The sequence below is a fragment of the Mobula birostris genome, chromosome 8 (genome assembly GCF_030028105.1).
Source record: "Mobula birostris isolate sMobBir1 chromosome 8, sMobBir1.hap1, whole genome shotgun sequence".
Taxonomy (NCBI): domain Eukaryota; kingdom Metazoa; phylum Chordata; class Chondrichthyes; order Myliobatiformes; family Myliobatidae; genus Mobula; species Mobula birostris.
In genome coordinates this window covers 68,130,632-68,152,199 of record NC_092377.1, presented here as the reverse complement: position 1 = coordinate 68,152,199, position 21,568 = coordinate 68,130,632, and the positions used below count along the sequence as shown (strand labels likewise).

The 21,568-nt window shown below is 43.0% G+C and overlaps 1 protein-coding gene across 6 annotated transcripts in view; it reads left to right on the top strand.

Annotated features, from left to right (window-relative positions):
- Positions 1-21,568, top strand: part of LOC140201367 (utrophin-like) — a 524,122-nt gene that overhangs the window by 166,450 nt on the left and 336,104 nt on the right. For 5 of the 6 annotated variants that reach the window (XM_072265377.1, XM_072265374.1, XM_072265375.1 and 2 more), the window contains 5 exons: positions 4,974-5,123; positions 6,089-6,250; positions 8,311-8,439; positions 9,852-10,025; positions 19,603-19,758. In XM_072265377.1, coding sequence (XP_072121478.1) covers positions 4,974-5,123; positions 6,089-6,250; positions 8,311-8,439; positions 9,852-10,025; positions 19,603-19,758 — 771 coding nt within the window. The remainder of the gene's footprint in view (positions 1-4,973; positions 5,124-6,088; positions 6,251-8,310; positions 8,440-9,851; positions 10,026-19,602; positions 19,759-21,568) is intronic. The other variant, XM_072265376.1, reaches the window with a different exon arrangement.

Below are 21,568 nucleotides of genomic sequence, written 5' to 3'. Positions count from 1 at the left end.
ACACTTTGGACTCTTCTTCCATCTCCATCTGTAGGTGAGCCTCAGCTGTGCACTTTGCTGAAGTGTTTCTTCCAGAAAGGTTTGCAAAGATATCCTCTATGCTGGGTAGAGGGTATTGATCTACTTTCAGTACTGGGTTGATGGTCACCACAAATACTGACAGACCCGTTCTTCTTGGCTACTGGGACCACTGGTGTTGCCTCTGGGCTCAACTCAACCTTGGAAAGAATTCCTTCAGTCTGTGTGTGACCTAGATCACTAGCTGCCTTATCACAGATGGTATAAGGAACAGTACGGGGCTTTGCAGAACTTGGACATGACATTTTCATTTGCCACAATTTTACCCTTGGTGTGTTTGAGTTTTCACAATGCCATCCCTGTTCACCACTGTGGTGTCATCCAGTATCTATCTTAATTCACTTTCAATTGACTCTTGCAGGGGATATGGCATGCAAATGATGACTGGATCTCCAATCAAGTGGTAGTTATCTCAGACAATCACATTCCCACAATGCTGGCGCTCTTGTTTTTACCATATACAAGCCCAATGTGGCTTGTTGGTTGTTGTATTTCACTGTTACAAATGTCAGTCCCACAGGAGGTACCTTTTCTCCAGTATAAGTTCTTACTTGGATATCTGCAGGCTTCAATGCAGTATCTTTGAAATGCCGTTCAAACTCATTTTGTGGAATGACTGAAACAACTGAGCTGGTGTCCAATTCCGTTTTAATTAATTTGCAGTTCACTTCTGGTGTAAGCTATATTGCTTGTCTGTTGTTAGTTTTCACACTGTAAATCTCAAGGCTCCTCATAATTTTCAGATTTTTTCATCAACAGCATGCAGAAACTGCAACTTGATTTTTTTTTCTTTTTCTCTTCCCCATTCAGTCCATTTATTTTTATTTTCCCAACATGCTCTTTATATGTGTCCTACTTTGTGGCATTTTCTGCAAGTTTTGCCTTTAAACCTGCATTGATTTAGGGTATGTGAGCCCCTCTCACAGCGGTAACACGGTTTGATTGACCAGCTAGGTTTCTGTTTGGACGTTGCAGTTTTGTTCAGGCTCTTCCACTCCTGTAACTCAATTGCATTTCTGACTGCTATTTCCATTGATACAGCGATTTCAACTGTTCGTTTTAAATGTGAACTGTGCTTCTATTAGGAGCCTTTTTTGAATGCTTTCTTGTAAGATTCCACAAACTAAATTATCTGTCGGTGTACCGTTAAGCCCATTACTAAACTGACAGTGCTCTGACAATCTCTTCAATTCAGCCATGTATGCTAAAACAGATCCCTCTTTCTTTTGATTCCTAAAGCGTTCTGCAATCAACAATGGCCTTGATTCTAAATGTTTCTGCATCACTTACATGATGTCGGCCAAACTTATTTCAGTTGGCTTTGTTGGAACAGTGAGCAAATTGTATGCTCTTCCACCTATTACTCAGCAAAACTGGCACTCGTTTGTCATTGGCTATTTGGTTCAAAATGCTGCTACATCAGCCAGGTATCTGTAGTGCAATCAAAGATGTCTTTCTCCCTGATGTAGCCTGCCATTTCAGTACTCGCTGTTTATAAACCTATGAATTGATCTGCGTTTGCCTTTTTTAAACTTAACTGTCTCTTCTCTTCTGACAAACCCATGCTGTGTTTTTTTTAAAACTCATACATCTTGCTGTGTTTCAATAGGTATGTAGACATATCGAGTTCGTTTAGAACCTTCTTATTGCCACTGTTATGTTCTGTAACTGCAAAACATAAAACTAATTGAAAGAAAGTTGGGGTGCAGGGAGATGCATGCCCTGGTTTCATTTTACTTTAGTGAGGCGCGCCCTTAAGGTGTATGACATTCAAGTATTTTTACATATAAGCTGTAATGAATTACGTAAACAACAAAGAATGATTAATCAAACTATATATTTACAATATTATTCAAATATTACTGAAACGTTAAATACATAACATGTAGGACCAGAGGGCATAGTCTCAGAATAGAAACACATCCCTTTGGAACAGAGGTGAGGAGGAATTTCTTCATCCAGAGGTTCTGTGGAATTCATTGCCACAGGTGGTTTTGGAGGCAAAGCCACAGGTTCTTGAATAGTATGGGCTTAAAATGTTACGGGGTGGATTCAGGAAAACGTGCTTGAGTGAGAGTAAGTATCACCCATAATTGACCAGTGAGCAAACATGATGGGTGGTTTCTGCTCCAGTGTCTTCTGGACTTAGGTTTTGGTGTGCTCTTCATAAAAGAAGAAATTAATGTGCAGACATGGCAAGTAGTTCTGAAGGTGATGGGCAGCTATTAGTAGTTGGTGCACAAACATCAATCAAGTCTTGCTGAATGAGATTTTGAGAATACAGCTAGAAAACTGTTTGCAGTTTTGGCCTGTTCCTAACGAAGGGTCTTATTTGCTTTTGAGATGCTACAATGAAATTTGATTCGTGAAAAAAATGTTTTTCCTGTGGAATGAGAGATGAATTCATTGAAACATGAGATTGTGGAAGAGACTGGGGAGAATGAGCCTGAGAGGCCATTTCATTGGGATAGAGTGTCAAGAAGTGAGGGACATAATCTCAGAAAAACAGGTCAATCATTTAAAACTGAGATGAGGAATTTCTTCATGCAGCGTGTTTAATCTTGGGAATTTCTGTGCCTAAGCTCTGTGATTGTTGAGACATTGAAAGTGGATTTATGGGAAGAAAAGGTTTTTAGGAGCAAGATGCATCACATAAACTAGTCAAGCTGAACAGGTTTCAGCCATATGACTAACTGTATTTTTGGGTCTCCTGGTCAATTGGATTTGTTATTCTGGCCACTTGTGTTATCTCTCTGATCATAGTTATGGAATCGTACTTTCAGAGAACTGTTATGAGGCCAGAGGTGACCAGTGAGCACATCCAGCCTGTTAACTCCTTGTCTGTACATGTTCTGATTTCATAGCTCTCTGGATTATTTTTTTTAAATCAGAAGCACTGATTGATATTGTTTATAGATCTCTGCAAGCAGAGGATTCTTGATATAACTACTTCAGAGTCTCTAACCATAAAGCTAAAGTCCCTGATCTCAGAAACTAGTCTGAAATGTTTATTGCACATTTTCTACTAACTTTGCACCTTCAGAAAATCAAAATAAATGAACATGGATGCACTATTTCACTTGTGCCCTGAATAGTGTTTTGTACATATTCAATATAACTTCTTTGCTTTTGAACTCAATGAATCACAGGTTTCTGTGTATTTAACCAGCCCTCAACATGCCCTGCCACTTCCAAAGAGTTACACACATGTGCAGCCAGGTGAGCTTCATTTTGCAACTTAGCAACACATTTCACAACATATACCTGTGATATTAATTCTGATTCTGAGCTTTTGTGGAACTGGATCAAATGCTTAAATATGCATTGACAACATTTACAGAATTCTGTTTATCAACCTTAGATCATAAGACATAGGAGTAGAATTGGGCCATTCAGCCCATCGAGTCTGCTCCGCCATTCCATCAAGGCTGATCCTGGATCCCACTCAAACCCATACACCTACCTTCTCGCCATAACTTTTCATACCTTCACCAATGAGGGAACTATAAATTTTTTCTTTAAGTATAACCCCAGACTTGGCCTCCACTGCAATCTATGGCAGAGCATTCCACAGAATCACTACCGTCTGCCTAAAACAAAATTGTTCTTTACCTCTGTTCAAAAGAGTTGCCCCTCAACTTTGAGGCTGTGCTCTCTAGTTTTGGATACCCCCACCATAAGAAACATTCTCTCCACATCCACTCTATCTAGTCCTTTCAACATTCGGTAGGTTTCAATGAGATCACCCCCCCCCCCGCCCCCACGAATCATCCTAAATCCCAGTGAGTACAAGCCCAAAGCTGCCAGCTTCCTCCTCATGTGTTAACCCCTTCATTCCCAGAATCATCCTCATGAACCTCCTCTGGACTCTCTGCAAGGACCACACATCCTTTCTGAGATATGGGGATGAAAACTGATGACAAAACTTAAAGTGTGGCCTGACTAGTGTTTATAAAACCTATGTATTATCTCCTTTTATATTCTATTCCCCTTGAAACAAATGCCAACATTGCATTTGCCTTCTTCACCACAGATTCAACCTGGAAATTAACCTTCTGGGAGTCTTGCATGAGGACTCCCAAGTCCCTTTGCACCTCTGATGTTTGAACCTTCTTCTCATTTGGATAATGGTCTACACTATTGTTCCTGTTACCAAAATGCATTATCGTACATTTCCCAACACTATTCCATCTGCCACTTCTTTGACCATTTTTCCAATTTGTGTAACCTTCTCCATCTCTTCAGAATAAAATGTACAGCACTGGAATAATCTGCATTAATTTTAGTGTAGGAGACAGGCTGAGAGTAATTGTTACTGTTTTTCTATAGGTTTGTTTAAATTGAGTTGATTTGAATGTTTTAAAATATATTAGTATATTAGTTTTTTTATTTTACAGTTTTCTTCATAGTTTGATTCATTATTCACCTTTGCGATATTAGGAAGCCAATGTTTACACTGTGGATTTCATCAAAAATTAAACAAGTATTGCACTTCCATCACTTCTCGCAGTATCTGTGCTCTTTTGCCCTTGAGGGCTGTGATCATCTCTTCCACCTGTTGAGCTTGTATATCATGGTCTTTCTACTATAGACAGTGTTATTTTCAAAATGTTCTTCCCTGAGTTCAGTGTAGCCCTTAGAGCATTTGCAGTTGTACTACATTTGTTGGTGATGCTATGGTTAACAGTACTTTGTTGCTTGGAAATGCTGACATTTTAATTCACCAAGGTCAAGATCTTTTATTTAATTTTGGAAGAGTTTGCTGATTTGTGTCTGGTGAAAATGGTTCCCATGACTTTTGCTATCCATTGTTTTTATTTCATTGACTTTTGACATGACTTGGCTGGTATAGCTTTTAAATTATTTTCCTCTGTCCTTCATTCCCCAATCATCAGTCCCTTGAGTCAGTGCTGCGCCATCCTGCAGATAACCGAACGCAGATCCGTGAACTAGGCCAAACGTTGATTGATGGTGGGATTCTGGATGAGCTCATAAGTGAGAAGCTGGAGGTTTTTAATGCTCGATATGAAGAGCTCAGTCATCAGGTAAGGTGGTCGGTTACCCTAAAAAAAAAACCTTCATGCTGTTGCTTGTATGCTCGTAAAATTTCATGAGCACTCAAAGGAGCAAATGTTTTACTCTGGCTTAAGCTGCTGTCAAATGTCTTGTATACCATTGCAAATGATTAAGGGCATAAGTCTTTTTCAGCTTCCCAGTGAATTATGTGGTATGAATTTGTCAATGTGAAATTGCTATAAAATAAAATTAATTATTAAACCAGTATTTCAGTCACCATGGAAACATTATTTCCCTGTTCTTTGTGATGCATTGTAATCTGGCCTGAACTTCTCATTTTTCTCATCGGTCAGGTAGATTTAGCTCACGTGGTGGACAAATTGGATACCAATTTTGATCTTTGCTGACTATGCCACACCACAAGCCAACAGATACTTCTGCCTTTTTGGAGATGGATTTGCTTTTAATTTCTATTTATTGATTGAGATACAGCACAGTACAGGCCTTTTGAGCTGCACCACCCAGCAATCCCCCAATTTAACCCGAGCCTAATCACATGACAGTTTACAATGACCAATTAACCTACCAACCGGTCTGTCTTTGGACTGTGGGAGGAAGCCAGAGCACCTGCAGAAAGCCCACATGGTCATGGAGAGAGTGTGAATGTACAAACTCCTTACAGGCTGCAGCAGGAACTTTCTTATAAATGTTTTTTTTTAATTTAAAATCATGAGGCCTTTTCTTTCTGGCTAGCGCAACATCTTTGCCCTGTAATTATTAAACCTGGTTTAGTTGTGCTGGTGTAGTTGAATGTATACACAGCAGTGGGTCGTCACTAAAGGTGGGTTTTAGTTTGAAAGCATCTCACTTTATAATTCAGTTCTTCGTGTTAGGGCTGTAGACTACATCCAAGGGGGATTCTTCCAGTTTAGCATTGAATAAGAATTCCTTATGTTGGATTGTTACTTAACCTATTCTGTCATTGTTTATCAAGGCTGTGAATAAGCAGATTTCCCTTGAGCAGCGTTTACAAATGTCCCAAGAAAATGAACAGCGAATACATTACCTGCAGGAGTCCCTCGGACAACTGGATAAGCAATTAACTACATATCTGACAGATCGGGTGGATGCCTTGCAGATACCACAAGAAGCTCAGGTTAAAGACATACATCTTTCCTTGTATGCAATGAGTGAAGTTTTTGACAAAACTTTGGCACTTCAGTGTTTGTCATGGCTTGCATTTATGTAGCACCTGAAGGAAGTAAAATGGCAAGATATTTCATGCTTAAACCAATAAAGTTTGTATTGTGCATGTAAGATTGAGTTTGGGCAGATGACGAGATGTTATTTAAAGTATTGGACGTAGTGGTTTAGAAATTGAATTACAGTTTTGGAGCCTTAATAAGTGAAACCATAGCTGCCAATAATGAAGTGATCATAATTGGAAATGTCAGAGCTTTGATATCTTGATGAAGTGACAGATGATGCAGGACAAGGAGTGATTTGAGAACAAAGATCAGAATTTAAAGATTGACTCATGCTTTAAACAGCAGCCAGTGTAGTAGTCAATGTAGTCACTAACGCAGGAAGCAGAATATGATGAAGTAACTTGATCAAGACTTAAATAAATCTTGTTAAACATTTTTTGTTTACCTTGTAATGGTTTTGGGTGAGCAGCTTGAATGCTGGTGATACAATTGAAAGAGGGAGTGGTAAAGACAAGATGCTGGCATACATTGAAAAACTAATCCTGTGCTTTTAAAAGTTGAGGGGTAATGAAAATAAAATCTAGGAGGGGGATATTAGGTTATATTATACTATCCCCTTCAGAATGAAGGATATTGGTACCAGGAATATAGTCTCTATACTGCTCAATTATTGCAGGATAAAATGCAACTTCCAGCCTTAGGCTTTTGGTAGCCTTCTCAGCTTCGGTGGAAAGGTTGTGAGATCAAACCCCATTCAAGAGAATGAATACAAAAATCAAGAATGTCATTGCAGTGCAATGCTTGAGAACTGCTCCCCTGGGATGTTTTCTTGTTGAAACATTAAACTGAAGGCTTCTCTGCTTTCTTGGTAAATAATATAAAATATCCTTCAGTAGTGGATAAAGTCTTCAGTCTTGCACATAACATCAATAAATGATTTTTGACCTGAATTGTTAACTTTTCAGCCTGAAATGCTGAGACTATCAGGCATTTACGATGTTTACTTCAGATTCTCAGCATGCACTATTTTTCTGATTTACTGATGTGTTTCGCATTTACCATTACTAAAAACAAATGATCTTGTCGTCATCCCATTCTTGTTTGTAAAGCTTGAATGAAAATTGGCAGCTGTGCTTTTTGTCAGAGGTTAGGGAAAAGGATTATCTGTAAAAGTTTGGGGATGATGCCATTTGCAAAAGATGCTATATAATTGTAAGCCGTTTTTTTTTACCTCATGCATATTGAAACTTATTGGTTGTGTTTGTCAGATGAGAATGCTTGCATGTCTAAAATAGGTGTCCTCAGCTTTTGTGATTAATTACACTGTCTTTATACATTGTCTTTGTGGCTCTGTAGTTCTGTAATATTCGTGTTTACACCCCAGATGCTTGAAGCCAATGTCACTCTGAGGCAATACCTCTTCTCTTGTTTATATTTATGTAAATATAAGTTAAATGTTTCACAAATTATTGTCCCTCCGTCATGAGATCAGACTTAGAAATGTTTGCTGCTGATTCTTTTCTTTATCTTCATTCTCGTTTATGAACTGGTCTGTGTCCATTTGGAGCAAGACTTCATGAATATTCAGGTTTGAGCTGATAATTAGAAGTGACTTTCATGCCAAACAAATATCAGGCAATCCTCACCATGTTTTATGAACATCTTGCTCACTTTTGACCAGTTGTACTGTATGATTCCTCAGCACACCAGAAAATAAAAGAAAGGTAATTTATTTAACATGTTCTAGCTGTAAATAGTAATGGAGTAGTCTTAAAAAGAAACAATAATACTGTTTTTACTTGATGAATTTGCATCTTGGTGCTCAGGTTGCGAAGAGCTGTATAATTCACCAGCAGGAAAGTGATGCCCTCCTTGATTGACTGTGCCACAGCTTCAAAGCATGCTGGTTAACGCAGCTTGTGATTTTAAAAAAACTGATTGTTTCTCCAGGACCTTTCAATGAAGATGTTCACAGTGTGATGTATGATCTTTTCTGTATTATTACTAGAAAATTCAGGCAGATATTATAGCCCATGAAACCAGCTTGGAAGAGTTGAAGACCAGTAATGTGGGAAGCCTTCCATTAGTAGATAACAGGCCCCATTCTCGAGGTGGCACTCAGTTGGATTTGCTTCAGGTATGAGTGGAATTAAAGGGACACTTTGTTTATGGTTTTTAACAAGTGTCCAGGGACCTCGATTATTCTGGAGACCCAAGTTCCTTCGCAAGGCAGCTGGAAAATTTTAATTGTTAGTTAAATCTGTAATATGAAAAGTTAGTGTCAGCGAAGATAATTATAAAATGGCTGGATTGTTGGAAGAACCCTGCTGGTCCATTAATTCTCCAAAGAGATGGAAAATTTGCTGTCCTTAGCTAATGTGGCCTTTGTGTTTCCAGAACTGCAGCAATGTCATGGGCACAAAATAGCCCACTGAAATGTTCCAGCAAGTGACTGAGTTCACAGGGAATTACAGGTGACCAGTAGCTCTTGCCTTTGTCCATGATACCAATATCCATTGAATGAAGACAGATGGACTTGGCTTATTGGGTTTTCAGAAACGATGGCTACTGTCTTAGAGAAGAGTGCGAATCATTCAGTTGCCTTTTCCTCCAAAACTGTAAAGTGCAGGAATACTGCTTAATATTAAAAATGGGCTGATAGGAGGAAGCATAATGAATATGTTAATTGGGTGGTGTTCTCTTTAAAAAGCTATCAATTTTAGATATCCCATTCAAAATAATTGTTTTCTGACAATAACCATTGGTGAATTTTGTTCACAACTATTTCTTAAAAGTTACATGCTGATGCTTGTTTTTGCCTTGATATATCTAATTTCTGCACTGAATTACCATGTCTGTGCTTTTTTTCTTGAAAAGGAGACTTTCGTTAGATTTAAGTTGTAGATCAGTATAAATTTTGTCATTCTGCTGTAAGATGAAATTTTAAGATATAGATGGAAAATGCCAGAGGTACTAGGCGAGTCAGGCAGCATCGGTGGAGAGAGCAACATAGCTGGCATTTGACGTTAAAGATATTTCTTAAGTTCTCTAGTATTCCTTGTTTTTAATTTGGCTTTCCAGTATTTATATTTCTTTAATTTTAGATTGAAATTGTTATATTTTGTTTCTTTTGCAATTCTAGTTTATATCAAGTTGATATTCTTACCACTAACATCTGTCTATTTCTTATTTGTGTGTATCTCTGTCTCCCTGTGTCTGTTTCTTCAGGCTTTGCTGCATTGAGGACTGTAGACGGTACTTTTGGGTTTTCCTTTGATTCTTGTTTATCCTTGTCATATGTGTGCGATTTTTTTTTAAGTAGTATATTCTTAAAACTACTATTATTTTCTAGGTCTTAGTTGATAAAGCTTTTATTTTTGTAGTCACCACAAATTATCACCTTAAACTGCATGCATCTCAATTTGCTGACTTTCTTATTTTGTGCTTTATTTCTGTATTGCAAAAAATATTTACATATCAAGTAGCAAAACATAAGACATGATTTAGTAGACCTGTCTTAATGATTTGGTTGCTTTGTACAATTGACAGAGGAAACTTCGAGAAGTATCAACAAAATTTCAGCTTTTCCAGAAACCCGCAAATTTTGAGCAGCGAATGCTTGACTGTAAATGTGTTTTGGATGGTGTTAAAGCTGAATTGCATGTGCTGGACATGAGAAAAGTTGAGCCTGAGGAAATAGAGTCACAATTGGATAATTGCATGGTAAGTGTCATAGAACATTGTGGAGCCAGATCAGATGATTTCTCCTCCCAATCCTTAATTGTGAGCAGTAGCAGGAAAATAGGCCTGTGAATCAAAGTTCTTCAATGTATAGTATGTATCTACTCCATAATTCAGAATCAGAAGCAAGTTTAATATCACTGACATATGTCATGAAATTTGTTGTATTGCAGCAGCAGTACATTGCAATACATTTTTTTAAACAGATATAAGTTACAATAAGTACATATAAAACATAAGTAAGTAGTGCAAAAAGTGAGCTGAAAATGTGAGGTAGTATTCATGGATTCATTGTCCATACAGAGATCTGATGGTGGAGGGGAAGATGTTCCTGAGACGTTGACTGTATATCTTCAGGTTCCTCTACCTCCTCCTTGACAAGAGGGCATGTCCTGGGTGATGGAAGCCCTTAATGATGGATGTCACCTTCTTGAGGCATCACCTTTTGAAGGTGTCCTCACTGTTTGGGTGGCTAGTGCCTATGATGGAGTTGACTGAATTTGCAACTCTCTGCATCTTTTTCAGAACTTGTGCAGTGGCCCCTCCATGCCAGATGGTCATGCAACTAGTTAAAATACTCTCCATGGCACATCTGTAGTAATTTGTGAGAATCTTTGGTGACATACCAATTCTCCTCAAGCTCCTTTTGAAATATAACCACTGCCGTGCCTTCTTTGTCATTGCATCAATATATTGGGCCCAGGATAGATCTTCAGAGATGTTAACACTAAAGAGCCTGAAGCTGTTCACCCTTTCCATTGCTGATCCCTCAATCAGGACAGGTGGTGTTCCCTTGACTTGCCCTTCCTGAAGTCCACGATCAGTTCCCATGGTCTTACTGACATTGAGTGCAAGGTTGTTGTGACACCAGTCAGTCAGCTTGCATATCTCACTCCTCATCACAAGCGGAATTCTGGCACAATAGTTGTGTCATTGGCAAATTTATAGATGGTGTTCGAGCTGTGCCTCGGCACGCAGTCATGGATGTAGAGGGAGCAGAACAGTGGGCTAAGCATGCATCCTTGAGGTGTGCCAGTGTTGATAGTTAGTGAGGAGGAAATGTTGTTTCCAATCTGCACCGACTGTGGTCTCCCAGTAAGGAAGTCAAGGATCCAATTACAGAGGGAGGTACAAAGACCCAGGTTTTGGAGCTTTTTGATTAGAACTGAGGATGTGATTGTGTTGAATGTTGGACTGTAATGAATAAGCAGCAACCTGATGTAGGTATTGCCATTCTCCAGGTTCTCCAAGACCAAGTGGAGAACCAGTGAGACTGGATCTGCTGTTGACCTTCTGTTGTGATAGGCAAATTACAATTGGTCCAGGTCCTTAGACTGGAGTTGATTTTTCCTAAGACCAACCTCTCAAAGCACTTTCATCACAGTAGATATGACTATTGCTGGGTGATGGTCATCGAGGCAGCTCACCCTGCCTTTCTTGGGATTGTCGCCCTTTTGAAGCAGGCGGGAATCGGTCATCGAGGCAGCTCACCCTGCCTTCTGTGATTGTCGCCCTTTTGAAGCAGGCGGGAATCTTCGACTGCAGCAGGAATAGATTGAAGATATCCTTAAACACATTTTCGCCAGTTGATTAGCACAGGTTTTCAATGCCTACTCGGTCCACCATCAGGGCCTGATGCCTTGCAAATGTTCACTGTCATGAAAGATATTCTGATGTCGGTCTCTGAGACAGAGATCACAGGGTCACCCAGATGCTTCAAAGATTTGCACAAATGTAGTTTTATTCTTCATTTCAGAGCCTGGATCAAAGGCGTTGAGCTCATCTGGGAGTGAAGTATCACAGCCATTCATAATGTGAGGTTTCACCTTGTAAGAAGTAATGGCCTGCAAACCCTGCCAGCGCTGTCTTGTGTCCAATTCCATCTGTAACTTCAGTTGGAATTTATTTTTCATTCTTAAAATAGCCTTCCATAGGTCGTACCTGGACTTTTTCTATAGTTCTGGATCACCAGTCTTGAACGCCACAGATATAGCCCTCAGCAGATTACGAATCTCCTGGTTCACATGGCTTTTGGTTTGGGTGTATGTGGTATGTTCTCACACAGATCTACACAGGATCTTGATGAAGTTGGTGATAACTATGGCGAATTCATTAAAACTCGAAGGCAAGTCCATGAATAGGGTAAAAAGCTATACTTATATAAGAAGGCCTTTTAACATAATGATTTTCACTTTGACAAAATGAAGCACTATTTTGATAAAGCCAAAAGAAGACAATTTAGGAGATGAGCTAGGTTCAAGAGTAATTTGAAGGATCATCTGAAAAGAGTGGTTGCAGAGAAGATCATCTTTCAGTTGTTAATTTCTGATGGCAGGTAATCCTGCTGTGAAAATCCTTTCTGTTTGCTCAAACAATGAGACTCTTGCATGCTTCACAATGAATTGGATACTTTTGAATTATCCTGGCTTTGCAATGAAATGTGCATCCAGATAATACATAGCAAATTGCGACAAGCTGTGATTGCTGGATTACCTCCCTCACCTTCAGGGTCCCAAACAGTCATTCCAGGTGAGGCAACACTTCACCTGTGAATCTGCTGGGGTAGTCTGTTGTATCCAGTGCTCCTGATGCTGCCTCCACTACATTGTTGAGACTTGTTGTAAATTGGGGCACCTCAGCTTCATCTTCAGGTGGAGGAGCAACACCTTATATTTCGTCTGGGTAGTCTCCAACCAGTTGGCGTGAATATTGATTTCTCCTGGTTTAAAAAAAAATCTTCCCGTCCCCCACCCCTTCAATTCCCTACTACTATTCCTTTTAGCTCTTAGCAGGGGTGTGATACTGAGACTGTATAAGGCACTGGTGAGGCCTCACCGTGAGTATTGTGAACAGTATTTAGAAAAGATGTGCTGGCATTGGAGAGGGTCCAGAGGAGGTTCACAAGGTTGATTCCAGGAATGGAAGGGTTATCATACGAGGAATGTTTGATGGCTCTGGGCCTGTACTCCCTGGAATTCAGAAGGATGGTGGGGGGGGGGGTGGAATCTCATTGAAACCTTTTGAATTTTGAAAGGCCTAAACGGAGTAGATGTGGAAAGGATGTTTGCCATGGTGGGAGAGTCTAGGACAAGAGGGTGCAGCCTCAGGATAGAGGATCACCCTTTCAAAACAGATGTGGAGAAATTTCTTTAGCCAAAGGGTGGTGAACTTGTGGAATTTGTTGCCTCATGCAGCTGTGGAGGCTAGGTCGTTGGGTGTATTTAAGGCAGAGATGGATAGGTTCTTGATTGGACATGGCATCAGAGGTTACAGGGAGAAGGCTGGGAACTGGCATTGAGGAGGAGATAGAAAAAAGGACCAGCCGTGATTGAATAGTGGAGCAACCTTGATGGGCCAGATGGCCTAATCCTGCTCCTATGTTGTGTAGTCTAATCTCGCCTGCCTATCACCCCCTGTGCCCACCCTCCTTCCCTTTCTTCTATGGTCTACTCTCCTCTCCTCTCAGATTCCTTTCTCTCCAGCCCTTTTTTTTTCTACCCACCTTGTTTATAGTGGGGTCTTCCTCGTTCCTTCCCAGTCATGAAGAAAGGTCTTGGCCCGAAACATCAACTGTTTGTTCAGTTCCACAGATGCTGCATGACCTGCTGAGTTCCTCCAGCATCTTGTGTGTGTGTTGCTTTGGATTTCCAGCAGAGAGGAGAGCTGCAGACTTCATTGGTTAGTGCCCTGGGATGTTTCACATCCATCTGCACTGTTAGAAAAGGTGTCCTTGTCACTCTCATTTGGGTGGAAGACAATTAACCTGGACCAGATGCCTGATTCCAGGGTTAAAACTTGAACACAAACATGCAGATGTGCACACAGTCACATGCACACATAGCTGAGTGAGCATGTTTTCTTTAGGAAACTGACACACTTTAGTTGATTTGACAGCAAGGAATAAAGTTAATTTTACAACAACACACATCAAAGTTGCTGATGAACGCAGCAGGCCAGGCAGCATCTCTAGGAAGAGGTACAGTCGACGTTTTGGGCCGAGACCCTTCGTCAGGACTAACTGAAGGAAGAGCTAGTAAGAGATTTGAAAGTGGGAGGGGGAGGGGGAGATCCAAAATGATAGGAGAAGACTGGAGGGGGAGGGATGGAGCCAAGAGCTGGACAGGTGATTGGCAAAAGGGATATGAGAAGATCATGGGACAGGAGGCCCAGGGAGAAGGAAAAGGGGAAAGGGAGGAAAAAAAAACCTAGAGGATGGGCAAGGGGTATAGTCAGAGGGACAGAGGGAGAAAAAGGAGAGAGAGAAAGAATAGAAACATAGAAAATAGGTGCAGGAGTAGGCCATTCAGCCTTCGAGACTGCACCGCCATTTATTATGATCATGGCTGATCATCCAACTCAGAACCCTGCCCCAGCCTTCCCTCCATACCCCTGATCCCCGTAGCCACAAGGGCCATATCTAACTCCCTCTTAAATATAGCCAATGAACTGGCCTCAACTGTTTCCTGTGGCAGAGAATTCCACAGATTCACCACTCTCTGTGTGAAGAATTTTTTCCTAATCTCGGTCCTAAAAGGCTTCCCCTTTATCCTCAAACTGTGACCCCTTGTTCTGGACTTCCCAACATCGGGAACAATCTTCCTGCATCTAGCCTGTCCAATCCTTTTAGGATTTTATACGTTTCAATCAGATCCCCCCTCAATCTTCTAAATTCCAACGAGTACAAGCCCAGTTCATCCAGTCTTTCTTCATATGAAAGTCCTGCCATCCAGGAATCAATCTGGTGGACCTTCTTTGTACTCCTTCTATGGCAAGGATGTCTTTCTCAGATTAGGGGACCAAAACTGCACACAATACTCCAGGTGTGGTCTCACCAAGGCCTTGTACAACTGCAGTAGTACCTCCCTGCTCCTGTACTCGAATCCTCTCGCTATAAGTGCCAGCATACATTCGCCTTTTTCACCGCCTGCTGTACCTGCATGCCCACTTTCAATGACTGGTGTATAATGACACCCAGGTCTCGTTGCACCTCCCCTTTCCTAATCGGCCACCATTCAGATAATAATCTGTTTTCCTATTTTTGCCACCAAAGTGGATAACTTCACATTTATCCACATTAAATTGCATCTGCCATGAATTTGCCCACTCACCCAACCTATCCAAGTCACTCTTCATCCTCTTAGCATCCTCCACACAGCTAACACTGCCACCCAGCTTCATGTCATCCGCAAACTTGGAGATGCTGCATTTAATTCCCTCATCCAAGTCATTAATATATATTGTAAACAACTGGGGTCCTAGCACTGAGCCTTGCGGTACCCACTAGTTACCGCCTGCCATTCTGAAAAATGGTGTATATAAGTAAATAATGGATCTTTCTGTCTCTGTCTCTGGAGACAGCTTATCCACTGATGTCTACTATAAGCCTACTGACTCTCACAGCTATCTGGACTATTCCTCTTCTCACCCTGTCTCTTGCAAAAATGCCGTCCCCTTCTCGCAATTCCTCCGTCTCCGCCGCGTCTGCTCTCAGGATGAGGCTTTTCATTCCAGGACGAGGGAGATGTCCTTTTTTAAAGAAAGGGGCTTCCCTTCCTCCACCGTCAACTCTGCTCTCAAATGCATCTCCCCCATTTCACGCACATCTGCTCTCACTCCATCCTCCCGCCACCCCACTAGGAATAGGGTTCCCTGGTCCTCACCTACCACCCCACCAGCCTCCGGGTCCAACATATTATTCTCCATAACTTCCGCCACCTCCAATGGGATCCCACCACTAAGCACGTCTTTCTGTTCCCCCATCTGCTTTCCGCAGGGATCGCTCCTTACGCGACTCCCTTGTCCATTCGTCCCCCCACATCCCTCCTCACTGATCTCCCTCCTGGCACTTATCCTTGTAAGCGGAACAAGTGCTACACATGCCCTTACACTTCCTCCCTTACCACCATTCAGGGCCCCAGACAGTCCTTCCAGGTGAGGCGACACTTCACCTGTGAGTTGGCTGGGGTGATATACTGCGTCCGGTGCTCCCGATGTGGCCTTCTATATATTGACAAGACCCGACGCAGACTGGGAGATCGTTTTGCTGAACACCTACACTCTGTCCGCCAGAGAAAGCAGGATCTCCCAGTGGCCACACATTTTAATTCCACATCCCATTCCCATTCTGTTATGTCTATCCACGGCCTCCTGTACTGTAAAGATGAAGCCACACTCAGGTTGGAGGAACAACACCTTATATCCGTCTGGGTAGCCTCCAACCTAATGGCATGAACATCGGCTTCTCTAACTTCCGTTAATGCCCCACCTCCCCCTCGTACCCCATCTGTTATTTATTTATATGTCTCTCTCTCTCTCTCTCCTCCCCTCTCTCTCTTCTTCCCCCTCTCTCTCTTCTTCCCCCTCTCTCTCTTCTTCCCCCTCTCTCTCTTCTTCCCCTCTCTCTCTTCTTCCCCCTCTCTCTCTTCTTCCCCCTCTCTCCTCCCCCCCTCTCTCCTCCCCCCTCTCTCCTCCCCCCCTCTCTCCTCCCCCTCTCTCCTCCCCCTCTCTCCTCCCCCTCTCTCCTCCCCCCTCTCTCCTCCCCCCTCTCTCCTCCCCCCCTCTCTCCTCCCCCCCTCTCTCCTCCCCCCTCTCTCCTCCCCTCTCTCCTCCCCCCTCTCTCCTCCCCCCTCTCTCCTCCCCCTCTCACCTCCCCCCTCTCTCCTCCCCCCTCTCTCCTCCCCCCTCTCTCCTCCCCCCTCTCTCCTCCCCCCTCTCTCCTCCCCCCTCTCTCCTCCCCCTCTCTCCTCCCCCCTCTCTCCTCCCCCCTCTCTCCTCCCCCCTCTCTCCTCCCCCCTCTCTCCTCCCCCCTCTCTCCTCCCCCCTCTCTCCTCCCCCCTCTCTCCTCCCCCCCTCTCTCCTCCCCCCCTCTCTCCTCCCCCTCTCTCCTCCCCCCCTCTCTCCTCCCCCCTCTCTCCTCCCCCCTCTCTCCTCCCCCCCTTCTCTCCTCCCCCCCTCTCTCCTCCCCCCTCTCTCCTCCCCCCCTCTCCTCCCCCCTCTCTCCTCCCCCCTCTCTCCTCCCCCCTCTCTCCTCCCCCCTCTCTCCTCCCCCCTCTCTCCTCCCCCCCCTCTCCTCCCCCCCCTCTCCTCCCCCCCTCTCTCCTCCCCCTCTCTCCTCCCCCCCTCTCTCCTCCCCCCCTCTCTCCTCCCCCCTCTCTCCTCCCCCCCTCTCTCCTCCCCCCTCTCTCCTCCCCCCCTCTCTCCTCCCCCCCTCTCTCCTCCCCCCCTCTCTCCTCCCCCCCTCTCTCCTCCCCCCCTCTCTCCTCCCCCCCTCTCTCCTCCCCCTCTCTCCTCCCCCCTCTCTCCTCCCCCCTCTCTCCTCCCCCTCTCTCCTCCCCCCCTCTCTCCTCCCCCCCTCTCTCCTCCCCCCCTCTCTCCTCCCCCCCTCTCTTCCCCCCCTCTCTCCTCCCCCCCTCTCTCCTCCCCCCCTCTCTCCTCCCCCCCTCTCTCCTCCCCCCCTCTCTCCTCCCCCCCTCTCCCCTCCCCCCTCTCTCCTCCCCCCTCTCTCCTCCCCCCTCTCTCCTCCCCCCTCTCTCCTCCCCCCCCTCTCTCCTCCCCCCCTCTCTCCTCCCCCCTCTCTCCTCCCCCCCCTCTCTCCTCCCCCCTCTCTCCTCCCCCTCTCTCCCCCCCCCTCTCTCCTACCCCCCCTCTCTCCTCACCCTCTCTCCTCCTCCACCCTCTCTCTCCTCCCCCCCTCTCTCTCCTCCCCTCTCTCTCCTCCCCCCCTCTCTCTCCTCCCCCCTCTGTCCCTCTGACTATACCCCTTCCTCTGGGTTCCCCCCCCCTTTCCTTCTCCCTGGGCCTCCTGTCCCATGATCCCCTCATATCCCCTTTGCCAATCACCTGTCCAGCTCTTGGCTCCATCCCTCCCCCTCCTGTCTTCTATCATTTTGGATCTCTCCCTCCCCCTCCCACTTTCAAATCTCTTACTAGCTCTTCCTTCAGTTAGTCCTGACGAAGGGTCTCGGCCCGAAACGTCGACTGTACCTCTTCCTAGAGATGCTGCCTGGCCTGCTGCGTCACCAGCAACTTTGATGTGTGTTGCTTGAATTTCCAGCATCTGCAGAATTCCTCGTGTTTGAGTTAATTTTACAACTAGGTTTTGCTCTTTGTAACTGTTAAATGGTTCTTTTCACTGTAATAATGAAACTATTTATAAAGTAACTTCATAGCTCACAATGTATAAGCAGTAGCAAATCAGCTGAAGAAAGGTTCAGATGTCATGGGTGCAGGTTTCCTTCCAGCAGTAACTTGTTTTCTGCACCTTTTGAAAATATGACCACATTTTATGAGTAATTCATGCAGAAATCCAGGTAGTTGCAAAGGGTTCACAAACTTTTTCTTGCAGGTATATGCTCATAATAATTGAAATTGCATTATTGATTGTATTATGTCATAAATATATTTTATTGGAAAGAAGGCGAAAATTGTTATGGAGATGCACGCATTTACATCAGATAATCGTGGACTCTATCAGAAATGCAAATAAATGTGTAACAGTAGGCAAGCTCATTGGGATATTTGTTCATGTATATCATACCCGATTTGCATTCATGTTACGGTCATGTATGTGACGTGATGTTTTAGGTCTGCACGCACTTAATTGAATATGTACATCTGGAAGATGTATGATTACAAATCAGAAGTGCATGTATACATCACATTAGAGAAGGATTAAACTGTTTAACTGAATGTTTTAATTGTGATTTAGATTTTGATTGCTATCTACGCGTGTAGGTCATAATTTTAGTGAAGTTATTTATAGTTGAAATAATCTTAAGCATGGAGAATATAAAGCATATAGAATATAAAACAGTATCACACGAGAACAAGCTCTTCAGACCAGGATGTCTATGCCATCCGTCATATCAATTTAAGCTAATGGTTTTTCTCTTTCTCCCTGTCTTTTTCTTTGCCTGTCTAAAGACCTCTTAAATGTTGCTAGTTTATCTGTCTTGGGGCCTGGCACACATTGTAATAAAAAAATTTGCCTTGCATATTTTCTTTAAGCTTTTCTCTCTCATCTTAAATCCAAGTACTTTATACTTTATTGTCGCCAAACAATTGGTACTAGAATGTACAATCATCACAGCGATACTTGATTCTGTGCTTCACACTCCCTGGATTATAAATATTAAAATGTTAAAATTAGTAAATATTAAAAATTTAAATTATAAATCATAAATTGAAAATAGAAAAATGGGAAGCAAGGTTGTGAAAAAAACCGAGAGGCAGTTAAGTGCTTAAGTATTTGGTATTTCTACCCTTGGGAATAAACTTTACTCTATTATATGCCTTTCATGTTAAAAGTGGAGCATGGTTTAATTTAACTGATTAATTTTGGGAAAAAATTATATCATCACGCAAGTAAAATCAAGGGTTGTTTGGAATTCAGTTTTAATGAGAACTTTTCCTTTCTCCCATCTTTCTTGACAATAAGTATTTGGCAATTACAAAGGGGCAATATGCCATTAACAAGGACCAAGTATACTTAATATGCAATTCATTGTTGTGCTGATAGTAAATTTCATCGCTGTGTTGGTTTTCTGAACACTTCCTTTAGAAACTGTATAAAACTCTGAGTGAGGTGAAGCTTGAAGTGGAAACAGTGATAAAGACTGGAAGGCAGATTGTTCAGAAACAGCAGACGGACAACCCTAAACAGATGGATCAGCAGTTGACAGCCTTGAAGCTCCTGTATAATGACTTGGGTGCTCAGGTAAGTAATGCAGTGCAATGACTGATAAAAATGATTGAGATGGTTAGTTGCTGCTTCAATTATGTTCATTTTTACTAGTGTAAAAACTTGTTAAGAGTTTATTCAAATTCAAACTCTTGATTATGAAATGACCACAAGACACTCAGTAGAAGCACAATTAGGCCATTTGCCACATTGAGTCTGTTCTGCTAATTGATGATGGCTCATTTATTTTCCCTCTGTCCCATTCTCTGCTTTCTCCCTATAATCTTCGATGTCCTTGCTGATCAAGAGTTGATCAGATATACCCAATGGCTTGGCCTCCACAGCTATCTTTGGCAATATATTCCACAGACTCACCAACTTTTGCTGAAGAAATTCCTCTTCATCTCTATTCTAAAGGGATATTCTTCTATTCTGAGGCCATGCTCTCTGATCCTAGACTCTTCCACCCGTGGAAACGTCCTCTGCAAGTTCACTTTATCTAGGCCTTTCACTATTTGGTAAGTTTCAATGAGACCAATGTCCAAGTCCTTCTGCAAACTCCCTGCTTCCTCAGCACTTACTACCTGCTTCTTCACCTATCTTTGTATCATTAACAATTTTGACCACAAAGCCATCCATTCCATCAGCCACATCATTAACGTTTAATGTGAAAGTAGTGGACCCATCACCAATCCCTGAGAGGCATCACTATTCATTAGCAGCCAGGCAGAAAAGACCCACTTTATTCCCACACTTTGTCTTCTGCCAGTCAGCCATTCTTCTCTCCATGCTAGTATATTTCCTGTACTACCATTCTTGTTTTGCAGCCTCATGTGTGGCACCTTGTCTAATGCCTTCTGAAAATCCAAATAAGCAATATCCACTGTCTATCCTGCCTGTTATTTTCTTGAAGAATTCCAACAGGTTTGCCAGGCAAGATTTCCTCTTGAAGAAGCCATGCTGACTTTAGCCTATTTTATCATGAACCCCAAAACTTCATACCTAATAATGGAATCCAAAATCTTGCTAACCACTGGTCGGTATAACTGGCCTCTAATTTCCTGTATTTTGCCTCCCTCTTTTCATAAGGAGTGGAATGATGTATGCTATTTTTCCTGTCCTCGGTAATTCTAGAACCTAGTGATTCTTGAAAAATAATCACCGGTGCTTCCACAATCTCTTCTTCAGTTGCCTCTTCAGAACCCTGGATGGTAGTCCATCTGGTCCACATGTCTTATCTACATTCAGACCTTTCAGCTTCCCAAACCCCAGTAACAGTGACTACACTGTGTTCTGTCTCCAACACGCTTGATTTTCTGGCCTGGTTTCACAGTGAAGACTGATGCAGAGCATTCAGTTTGTCCGCAATTTCTTTGTCCCCGATTACTACCTTTTAAGATACGTTAAAACAACACACATCAAAGTTGCTGGTGAACGCAGCAGGCCAGGCAGCATCTCCTAGGAAGAGGTACAGTGGACGTTTCAGGCCGAGACCCTTCGTCAGGACTAACTGAAGGAAGAGTTAGTAAGAGATTTGAAAGTGGAAGGGGGAGGGGGAGATCCAAAATGATGGGAGAAGACAGGAGGGGGAGGGATAGAGCCAAGAGCTGGACAGGTGATTGGCAAAGGGGATATGAGAGGATCATGGGACAGGATGCCCGGGGAGAAAGACAAGAGGGGGGGACCCAGAGGATGGGCAAGGGGTATAGTCAGAGGGACAGAGGGAGAAAAAGGAGAGTGAGAAAAAGAATGTGTGTAAAAAAATAAATAACGGATGGGGTAGTAGGGGGAGGTGGGGCATTAGCGGAAGTTAGAGAAGGGGGGACGAATGGACAAGGGAGTCGCG